Source organism: Aspergillus bombycis (assembly GCF_001792695.1).
Source record: "Aspergillus bombycis strain NRRL26010 chromosome Unknown contig00239, whole genome shotgun sequence".
In the NCBI taxonomy this organism is placed as follows: Eukaryota; Fungi; Ascomycota; class Eurotiomycetes; order Eurotiales; family Aspergillaceae; genus Aspergillus; species Aspergillus bombycis.
Window position 1 is genome coordinate 240 of NW_019170241.1, and position 10,911 is coordinate 11,150.

The 10,911-nt window shown below is 45.6% G+C and overlaps 5 protein-coding genes across 5 annotated transcripts; 2 read left to right on the plus strand and 3 right to left on the minus strand.

The window, feature by feature from the left end:
• Nucleotides 1-986: 986 nt before the first annotated feature.
• ABOM_012107 (uncharacterized protein) lies at nt 987-2,085 on the plus strand (the record flags this gene model as incomplete). Its single annotated transcript, XM_022539235.1, has 2 exons — nt 987-1,506; nt 1,571-2,085. The coding sequence occupies 2 exons, from the start codon at nt 987-989 to the stop codon at nt 2,083-2,085; spliced, it is 1,035 nt and encodes a 344-aa protein (XP_022382942.1).
• Nucleotides 2,086-2,415: 330 nt separating this feature from the next.
• On the minus strand, nt 2,416-4,816 carry ABOM_012108 (bifunctional aminopeptidase/epoxide hydrolase; the record flags this gene model as incomplete). Its single annotated transcript, XM_022539236.1, has 9 exons — nt 2,416-2,542; nt 2,597-3,084; nt 3,138-3,366; nt 3,503-3,636; nt 3,695-3,814; nt 3,871-3,988; nt 4,042-4,264; nt 4,347-4,431; nt 4,493-4,816. 9 exons carry the CDS (start codon nt 4,814-4,816, stop codon nt 2,416-2,418), a joined length of 1,848 nt encoding a protein of 615 aa, XP_022382941.1.
• Nucleotides 4,817-5,815: 999 nt separating this feature from the next.
• Nucleotides 5,816-6,849, plus strand: ABOM_012109 (uncharacterized protein; the record flags this gene model as incomplete). Its single annotated transcript, XM_022539237.1, has 3 exons — nt 5,816-6,042; nt 6,128-6,263; nt 6,322-6,849. The coding sequence occupies 3 exons, from the start codon at nt 5,816-5,818 to the stop codon at nt 6,847-6,849; spliced, it is 891 nt and encodes a 296-aa protein (XP_022382940.1).
• A 312-nt stretch (nt 6,850-7,161) lies between these two features.
• On the minus strand, nt 7,162-8,881 carry ABOM_012110 (aminopeptidase P family protein; the record flags this gene model as incomplete). Its single annotated transcript, XM_022539238.1, has 4 exons — nt 7,162-7,362; nt 7,433-8,465; nt 8,541-8,799; nt 8,860-8,881. The coding sequence occupies 4 exons, from the start codon at nt 8,879-8,881 to the stop codon at nt 7,162-7,164; spliced, it is 1,515 nt and encodes a 504-aa protein (XP_022382943.1).
• A 97-nt stretch (nt 8,882-8,978) lies between these two features.
• Nucleotides 8,979-10,445, minus strand: ABOM_012111 (uncharacterized protein; the record flags this gene model as incomplete). The annotated part of the gene is made up of 1 exon (XM_022539239.1): nt 8,979-10,445. The coding sequence occupies one exon, from the start codon at nt 10,443-10,445 to the stop codon at nt 8,979-8,981; it is 1,467 nt and encodes a 488-aa protein (XP_022382944.1).
• Nucleotides 10,446-10,911: the final 466 nt, after the last annotated feature.

The following is a 10,911-nucleotide window of genomic DNA, read 5'->3' on the forward strand; positions in this document are numbered from 1 at the left end:
TAAATTTATTATTTAGATAGAAATTATTGTTTAGGTAAGATAGACCAACACACCGAAGTGCGTGGTGGGTCTGCTGACCTAAGAGACGGCTAGTAACGTATTCGGTAAGCAGTCCGGTCATGCAAGCAGTCCAGTCACCTCTATATTCCATATTAAATGGCATATTTTTGAATATCGATATCTCAACAAACTTATATTCTATCCATTTGTAACTTTATATATAGTTTAATCTATACTATAATAATAATCTGTCAAATTTATAGATATCAACAATATTTTATTACCAGGGTAAAATAAATTATACTGTAATATATAGTATCTTTTGTGATTCTTGCAAACGTAGGGTTCATATTAGGCCGAGCGAGGTCTCCGAAGATGTTCCAAGATCGGGGGTTGGGAGCGCCTTCTTATACCTTTCGCTCGCGGTCTATCTAGTGCTATACTACTACGAAGTGGATCGCTGTTTAGGGATTCTATTTGTCAGGCCGATCGACCGCGTTCGACAGCTTGTCGAACAGGTTCGATGCTTGTCGATCGGAATCGACCTCTGGAGTCTCGATTGCACTCGACGAGGCAGCTCGCCGGGTATCGATCCGGGTCGAAAATCACACTTTTGTATATAGCTATAATTTATCTTTCTAAGATTTTATTTCTACTAATATTCGAGATATATATAGAGACTATCTACATAAATACTGTAACAAATTAATAGATATATAAAATATAGAGTTGTTGAGATATCGATATTCAAAAATATGCCATTTAATATGGAATACAGAGGTGACCGGACTGCTTACTTGACCGGACTACTTACATGACCGGACTGCTTACATGACCGGACTGCTTACCGAATACGTTAGTAGTACTGAGCAGCAAACAATGCAAACGCAGCTTACTCATTATCAGTACAAGATGGAGATTGGCAGACTATTTGCGACTACGCGTGAATCGGTAACGGTTGGATGCTCAGCCTTTCTTTATTAGATATGCCTCCCAAAAATATGTACACTGCAAGGTTGCGGGATCTTTGCTATCCCCGGTGCTCAGGACTTCAAGTACTTCCCCCATCTAAGAACTGGAAGTCATTGTGCAGACAGACTAAAATTTCCCAGGTAGCCGCAATTAGATCGTCTATCTCGTCGCAACGTACTATATGCACAACATCTACTGCGCCCTATCAGGACTCCACTCCCTGCTCAGTGTTTTTCGTTCCCGCGACCCTCGCAAACTGTCGCTATGGTCAACGTCACCCGCGGACTGCTACTGCATTCCCCAGCCCTTGTTTACAGACTCGCAGGGCTTCTTCGCGATTATCCCGAGTGATCATGCCCCGTCCCGGTACCACTGCTGAGACATACGTGGCGTATGGAATGACACAAAAGCTTTTTGAGGCCTGCTCTAGTCAGGCAGATTACAGTATACCTCAGGCGTCTCAAAAGGGGGCCCAAGTCCCTAAAACTGAAGCCGGTGAAGATCTCGGAGTTGGGGAAGGATGGTGGTATGAAGGTTTGTTTTCCTAATATTGACCGACCTTGATTAGTAAAAAACTAATGCGCGTGGTTATTATCAGACCTTGGCCTCATACCAACTTTCTCAACTTGGTCTCAAATTACATTTTTGCACATGTACCTTCTAACTGTCCGCCTACGAGTCTTGCCGTCGTACGAAAGCTTTCAGACTTATTCCCGACATCTGATCGACCACTTCTCGCATAATGCTGAGCATCGCATGGACGTCCTACATGGGTTCACTAGTCGTACAATCCGGAACAAGTTTCTCAAGGATCTCTTCATCCAGTGGAGAGGTGTTCTTGCGGCCTATGATGAGGGCCTTGTTAAAGGAGACGCCGTGCTAGGTGCCGCTATCTGGAGAAATTTATGGAAAGCAAACCATACCGGACCAGATGGGAAGGAGCTCGACTGGACGAAAATAGCTCGGGTCGTTGCATATATGCGGCGAGTAACTTCGGAGCTTTCTCAGGTAAGCGAGGCGGATCTCGTCTTTCAACTACACCAGCAAACTGGCGATAAACCCGGCATTTTCGGATACTCTGAATTCGATAAAAAGCTAGTCCAAGGCAAATGATAATTGGCTGAAGACCTCGTTTGTAATAGCTTTTTTCGTCCTCTTCTCTTCATCTGTTGTTTAAATTCAACTTTACTCTGTTTGCAATAGTAAACTTTTTCATACTATATCTATGCATGTTGCATATAGGCAGTGAACATATGCTTATACAAGTAAATGCCGTGATGCTCTGACTTTTGCTATACTGCATAAGAGAGGCAGCCACACACACCTTGGGCAATTATAGAACCTTCTTAATTCAAAACCAAGTATAACTATTGGGTCCACAGCCATAATAGACTCGAGCATAGACAATCAAGCAGGGGCTACTTCTCAAAGTCATTATCGAACCTACTCTTCCCTCTTTCCGAAGAGATCTTTCTCAACCATCGCGCGACAGATGGGATGATAGAAATCTTTATTCTTCTCAAATGTTTCGATCGCAAGAGGGCGATTAACCTTTTGCAGGTTTCGGTACCTACATGACGGGGTTAGCCTAGGGAATGACTTGTGGTAGACAAGCTATACTTACAGAGGTCGCACAAATTTCATCCTACCTATTCTGCCTAATAGATCTGCCGTCGGTTGGTACACGGTATTGTCGCCGGCCTTTAACCCTACTTGGAAATAGAGATTGGCAACTTCAATGTTTTCACTCTTGGCGAGACCGTAGACTTCACCCAGAATCCTCGACAGTTCAGGGGTAAGTGGCTGCTCGAACAGAAGAATTTGCTCCAAGAGGACCACGATTTGGTTTGCTGTCAGCCCCTCAATATCACTTGCCCGAGGCTGAAAGGATGAGTCAGGAAGGGACTTCCATTTTCTAGATAGCCCGTAAACAACATCAACGAGGGACGTGTCAAATTGTGGCTTGGGGGGCAAGCCAGGGGCATAGAACCACGCATCCCAATCGACATTTTGCAAGAGGTTGGAGGTTTCCAGATCATGCTGGAAGAATTCGAGCATAGTTGCCTTAAACTCATACGAATCGAGAGACCTTCCTTTGAACTTCGTAAAATACTAAAAGCAATTTAGCAAGCCGCCGTTCTAAACAGAATTTGGGGGAGGTATACATAAGGAATGAATAGGTCAAACTTGTCCTTCCCTATCAGATTTTCCAAGTAAAATAAGAAATTGAATCCTTTTTCGTATGGAATGCTTGAGAATGCATCGTCAGGGTCCTTCCCTTTAAGATCAGTGACTAACTTAGTAAACGGATGATCGTGTCCGAAATGCTCCACAGAATCTGCAAGAGACTTCCAACCAATGATGGCTGAGAAATGTCGATAGGCTTCACCATGTCTGCAAGCCAAATTAGCAATTTGATCCGTATGACGCCAACATTAGAACTCACACAGCAGCTAGGATCTTTTACAGAGTCAGTATTTGTACAATTGTCAGTAGTATCAAGTGAATTGACAGGGCCTGAGGGACAAACAAACTGACACGTCTCTCGAGGTAGGTAGTCCAGCCTTCGTTCAGCCAGAAGTGTTCCCATGAAGCATTGGTGACAAGATTACCACTCCAGCTATGAGCGAGTTCGTGAGCAATAACATCGACATTTTCTCGATCCTAGTAACTCGTGTCAGGAAATTACCGACAGTTGACACCGGTCTATCTCGGGAAATACCTTTGAGATAATGCTGGGAGTCGCAAAGGTGAATATTGGGTTTTCCATGCCTCCGTATGGAAAGCTAGGGGGAAGAATCAGGACATTGTACTCGCCCCAGGCATACGGATAGACGATTTTCTGTATTCAGGTCAGGGTCTGGTGATAATATCCTTGTATTTCAAAATCAGGCGAACCTCAATTGCATGTATGAAGTTTTCAGTGTCCGCTTCAAGCTCCCATTGGCATTCCTTGAGTTTGTCGGGACTGGTTGCAACGACACTCCGGGGCCCAATTGCAGCTTCCGAGATATCACTGTTATTAGCCAGTCAGTTTCTAACCTAAGCAGACATTCTGAATCTTCATACCCACTAGCCAACGCGAACAGATAACTTGGGATAGGCAATTTTTGGTGAAACTGATACAGAGTTTTACTACCTGATTGGGATTTTTCTTTAATGCCTCTAACAGGCAATCCACTGGCAACCACAGGAAGAGGTGAAGTGATATTGAAGTCAATAGTAGACTTCACATCTGGGGTATCCTGGCACGGGAAAATTGACCGTGCATGGATAGCCTGGCATTGAGAAACTATGAGGGTAACAAGTTAGAAACGCCTAGCAGTTCCTTAATATTCCTCCCTGTTGCAGGGCAGCGGCAAAGGCTAACTTACACATATATGGATGTTTCCTATTAGAAGTTTGGGCTGGAGTCAGCCACTGGAGGGCAGTGCACTTTTTGGTCGTCTTAACCGAGATCTAAATGCTCCAGGTTAGATTCAACATGGAAGACGATACGCAAAACTGGTGGATAACTTACATCAACCTCGACCATCTCGTTCAACCCCACACCCTGGTCAAGCTTAATCTTCAAGGCAGCTCCATATGGCTCCAGTGGGGGGAGGAGCTCCCAGCGAGAAGCTTGGCCGTCGACTTTCACATTACCGATATCCACGTGGTTCGTATCCAAGATGATTTCCGTAGATTTTGCGTCGGTGATGGACTTGAGCTTATGAACAACATTCCCAACAAGCTTCTTCTGTTCGAATAGAATATCGAAATTTGCGGTTATATGGGTAGAGACCCAATTATTATAGTTGCTCAGGGTGTTGGGATCCCGAGGTGAGTGGATAGCAGTTGCCATGCTACGTCTCGAAGCCTGGGCGATCCAGGGAATTCGTATATTGGTAACTTCAAAGAACGGTAGGGGATAGCAGCTGTAAACAACAGAACCTCGAGAGAACCTAGGTTGCCAGGGCTGAGACAGAGAAGTACGGATCATAGAACCCCTCCCCGATTCTCTGAGTGTGTGATAATTGAAATCAATAGGCGACGCCGATTTAATTTAAAGTCATGGGCAAGGATTCTTCGGAGTAGGTGGGGAACATCTTGTATTGCCATTACATAAACATACCTCTGGCGAATTATTATAGGTTTTGTAGTAATGTATGTACATACATATATTTGTATACATGCCGTACGTCACTGTTTAGACACATACGTACAGTTAGATGCCTATACATAGAAGGGATAAGATAAATATATATACTAACTAAAGCACTATACTCTTACAACCACCAACAGTATATGATCCCAATGCCTTGGTATATGTCTGCTTAGTAATTACTGTACTGTGATTGTCTGTCGAGGCCTAGAGTCGATGATACTTGAAGCTTTGAGATGACCTAATATCTGCTAAATCTCGAGATGATGGTATGAGTTTATAGCTGATTCTAGTGGCTTCCCTTCCCCACTCTTCCCATTCCTCTTCTCCGTCATCGTATTTGAATTCACATGGCCGACTGACCTACAAAATCGGTAACTAATTAGTTAGTTACACAGATGAGATAGTCATGGTATAAATACTGCTCTGTACATGTATGTACATACATACCAATACGGATACTGTACACTGTGTAAGTATTTTTTTTTCTACTCTTTTACAACATGTTACATTGTCTTAACCTTGAATATTGACTTGACGCGTAAATCTCGATCTGTATGCATTATCGAAGTATTTGAGGTTCTATTAACCAGTACTTCCCAACATCATTCTAACTGGCCTTTCCTCCTCGAATTATCATTTCCTTCAATAATTTACTTCTTCCTTCGATACCCTCTCTTTTGACTACCCAGGCTGTCAATGGATATTCCTCAAGTGCAGATTTCCGGGTTTGATAGCTCCCATGGTCCTGGGAACACGCAAAAAGCGGAAACGCGCGACGTGGACATGGATTCGAGCCAACACACAGCAACGAATGATGCTATAGCACAAGATGTACCCCTACCAAGTGGAACAACGGAGCTCCAGCCGATATCTATGGAAGAAGCGGCACCTCCGAAAAGAAGTCTTGGTCTTGAATTTCTCGAGTGAGGTCACCATATTGTTACATCTGATGGCGGCGCAACATCGTCATCCTTTCTTGTTCAAGGATTTTCAGCTTACGCCGTTTAGGTACTTGACGTCGCCTATTGTGGAACTTAGTATAGGGAAAGGAGAAACCAAGACCACTTTAACAGCTCACCAAAAACTACTTCTGGAATCGCCCTTCCTTGCTGAGCGAGTCGCAGTATTTGATAGTCTGGGGCCTGTGGGTCAAATCAAAGTGGTCATAGAAGATCTTTCATCCTGATGCTAACATTCTCTAGCGCCGCATCGAGCTTCCAGACGAAGATGTAGAGGCCTTTGGCTTTTTTCTCCAATTCCAATATACCCGCAACTATGCCAGCTCTCTCGCCGATGCCTCGAGTGACAAAAACGCAGCTGTAGGAGAAATCGATGATAATGGTGAGCAACTACTGAAACACGCACGTGTATACACATTGGCAGAAAAGCTCGGAATACCAGCACTGAAGACCTTGGCCCACTCAAAGATTCACCGTGTGAACAGCACTTCACACGGTGAGATTGCATATGCTCGATATGTCTACACTCACACTCCAGCCGACGATGTTACAATTCGGAAACCTGTAGCATCTTTCTGGGCTCTAAGAAGCCATGTTCTACGACATGAAGCTGAAGAGGAATTCAGGAATCTGTGCCTTGAGGTTCCTGAGTTCTGCTTTGATGTATTCAGCATGGTACTTGACCACAAAGAAAAGCGCGCTCAAGATAAAGCTGACTCCGAGTCTACTATTAAGGGAAGTGGAAGGAAACGACTCAGGAGTGGTCTGTAGCTGGGCTCTGCAATCATCCTCAATCAAGGATGCTGTCTAACAATTTGGTTTATAAATATTATCAACCAGGGCAGAGTTCATATCCTTTTTTTCCTTTTAAGAAAACGCATCTATACCATGATACTACATATAACTTGTACTCAAATCAACACAACTTCACCAGTTGACTTCTAGGCGGTTGGGGTGGAGCCCGATAGCATGAAATGGAAGTATAGCTCTGGCATGTAGATACTTCCAGATCAGAATGTATTTCAATATGGTCCACGGCCCATATAGGTATCGGCACTGTATCTTTCGTAATAATGATATTACCTACAAGGCCAAGCTTTCCATTTCCTCTATAGCTTTCGGTGCTGTGGTCAAATTTTCGTGGCCATCTTTGGTGATATGAATATTATCCTCGATACGAACACCTCCCACCATCCAATACCGCTCCAGAACAGTGGTATTGATGTACTTCCCTAGCTCTGGGGATTGAGTATAGGGATCAATAATGAAGCGACAGAAGTAGATCTATAAGAACACAAGAGTTTAGCACATCAGGACATAATATAATAGTTGGGAGCAGGCTGCATAGACTTACACCTGGTTCAACAGTGATAACGGAACCTGCAGGCAGACGGCCTCTGACACGGAGGTATTTAAACATGGTATCCTTGTCTCCATAGTTTGGGTTGCCCCCCGTGTCATGCGTATCCATTCCAAGATAGTGGCCGAGACCATGAGGGAAAAACGCTACGCTAATTCTCTTCTCAAATAATTCATCCTCGGAACCAGTTAGAATCCCCAAAGCGAGCAAGCCCTTGATTGCAACACGGTGCGCATGCGCATGCACATCCTCCCATTGAACATCTTCTTTAAGCATTGAAATGCATTCTACCTGCATTTGTAGGACGATCTCATAAATCTGGCGGGTTTCTTTTGTAAATTTCCCGCCCAAAGGGAACACACGCGTTATATCCGAGCAATATGCCCGGTACTCACCCCCAGCGTCAATGAGAATGTTGCTCTTCCTTTGCTTCGTCACAGGGTCCGTCAGGTTATCATCATTTTTGCCATAGTGAAGAGTGGCCCCGTTTGCACCGCAAGCAACGATGGGGTGATAAGATTGCTCACGAGCACCGTGAGCGATACACGTCGCGATAAACGCGCCTTCAATCTCACGTTCGTTTACTGCAGTCTTTGAAGCTTTTATGGCAGCAACATGTGCCTTGGCAGAGATATCATTAGCCTTTCTCAGAAGAGCGATCTCATATCCGTCTTTCACAACGCGCGCCGTTTCAATAGCTTCCTTCAGGACGGAAAGACTGGTTTCCGCAAATCCTTGAAATTCGGTCCCGCTAGAGACCTGATCTGCGATCGCGAAAGCTACGGCATTGCCATCATATGCTGAGCCAACAGAAAGAAGGGTGGCCTTGATTTCAGTCGTCGCAAGCACACAATCAACATCGTAAAGCTTCATAGCTTCATCCGCGGAGAGGGGAAGTCCTGACCAGATTACCTCTTCCGCATCAATAGGAGGTATAAACAGAGTGAGCTTGTCAGCTTTAATGTCGTAAATCAAGTACGAATCTGGAAGCGAGCAACCTGATAAGTAGTAAAAGAAACGCCGTTGCCTGGTCGCCGGGTATGGTGAGTTCACTAAGCCTATAGAGCAACAGTTCGGAGAGAAAGGGGTGAATGAACGTTACCTGAATGGCATCGGTTCGTCATTATCCTCTATAAGGCGAGTTTTCTGGGCTTCCAAGTAAATCACTCCAGGGGCGCCATGTCCATGACGAGCCTGAAGAAGCTGGGCAACCCGGCGCGCATGGGATTTAGCAGGATATTTGCCTGTTAGTATATCATCCACAGTGGCCATGATTGTACACTTCCGCAAATCAACGGGGACTGTGCTAGGTCTCACAAGAATAACGGAGAAGGTGTAGAAGAGCCTGGCCTGCAGGGAGCCTTCAAGTGAACTTAGCAACTCAGGTGGGGGGTTTTAATTATTTCGCTTGCGGGGCTTACTTCGCGTGACACCGCTTATCATCGGGTAAAGGCCAAGTCATTCGGCTTGGATTCAGCTGGCGGCAACGACATTGATATCATAGTTAACTATCGCAACTAACTTGAGCGTAGGGAATTATCTACTCCAATGTACTACCTTGGCTACCAGGGACATCTTCAAATTCCATTTCCCATTGATCGACCTCAGCAAATTTCTTCGCTTGCAGCCTCAGCTCTTCGCTGAGGAAATCGACCGACGGCGGCGACTCTGACAGTGAGGCGGACTCCAATGCATCTGAAACCAGCAGTGAAGATGACGGCGACGACATCTCAGTCAGCTGGTTCTCTTCGCCAGCGACTGTGTGTACACGAGGCCTAGTGAAATTGGCTTCGTGGTGATTTTCACGGGCTTGATTTAGGGGTTTCGTAATCCCTGCGGAGCTCTTGGGCTCATTACCCTTGTTGACCGCTACTCTAGCCCTTTGTTCATTCTCCCGCCGAGCTTTGGAGTATGGTTTTAGCTTCGGCTTAGCAGTTCGCCTTCTTCTGTTTGAGTAGTTCAATTCGTCATCATTCTGGTCTGTAGTGGAAGTATCATCTTCACTCGAGTCACTCGGAAGTTCCAACTCAACCACGTCGCGGCGTTCGCGGTACCGTTGGCGACGCCGAGGGAGGAATCGGTCTTGTAGAGTTGCCGTGGGGATGGTAGTTGCCTCGTTAGTCAGGTCTGGGTGTACATTTGCGCCTTCTTTAGTAGGATTCAACGGCCGCACTGAGTCTGATGTGAAGGCTGGAGCAACGGGACTCGACAGGGGACTGCTGCTCAGAGGCGGTGCCATAGTCTGGTTGAACGCTTCTAAAGACTCTAATGGTTGGATTAATTCCAGGGAGTGCTCGTTTCTGGTATGAGGCGACTTTTCTCTGCGAGTGTTCCTCGCTACGGCTGGGGGCGACTGAGAGACCTGACATTCTTCAACAGACCGTTTCCGCTTGCGTGGCTCCACACTAGAAGGCAATGAAGGCTGGGATGGAGATGGGGATACAGCTTGTCTAATTAGAAGTGATTTTCCTCGGGTGAGATTCAGTGGCGTAGACTCGTCCTCAGGGCTCAAACCACCCAAAAAGTCGTCATCGTCCAGATCAGACGATCCATCCTCTGCTTGCATCATTTGCAGAATGCTCGCTTGCCGAGGTCGCCGTCTAAAGTTACTCAATATCGAGCTCTCGAAAGCAGGCGTCCCCGGTATCCTTGAACTTATATCAACTTTCCGTCCAGCCATGGAGAGGGTAGACGAGTACCCCCGAGACCTCGTGGGTGGCCGGCTGCCTGTAGCACCTCGTTCCCCCATTGGGGAAGACTCGATCGCCTGTTCATTTTTTCTAGCCAGGGGTGTTTGATTTCTCAATTGTCGTAAAGTGTTCCCCGGTTGGGCACTGGATACCAGCTCTGAAGAAGTCCCCTCGTCCTGGTTATCGGGTGCCGGTGGCCTGGAAGTATTCGATGCGTTCACGTCGCACTCGTTACTTGGCTCCGCCTTTCCCTTAGATACTGCGGACGCAGCCTTTGTTGTTGTGAGACGATTGCGTTTTGTTGGTGGACGAGGCATGTTTGTGGGGATTGCAGTTCTTTACAAAAGTTCCCGTAGCATCAATCTAGAGCTTTTTTCCCTCCACTTGTCCTATTCTTTCTTCTTCCTTGCTTCCTTGTCTCTCTTCCGATATGTTGAGTGGATATGTCAACCTCGAAATCCTGTAAACGATATACAGAAAGCTAAGTTGTAATCGGATGGGTTTTTGTATGTAACCTCTTCAGGTCGCGTCATTTGTTTGCAAGGAACAACGCGTCCCGCACGTGCTTCTTCCACTACTGTATGCGCATTATACTCCATACATGGTATGGTGATTATTTTGGGTTCTAGTTCTTTTCTTTTTCTCTTCGTTTACATACATATTAAATACTGCCATTCCCAGCTTTAAATACATATCATTCCAAGACGTATAATATACTACAAGCCGTAATCTCCCGCTTCGTTCGGTGGATTAAGTGGTTTAAAACACTAACTTGGGGTAGGT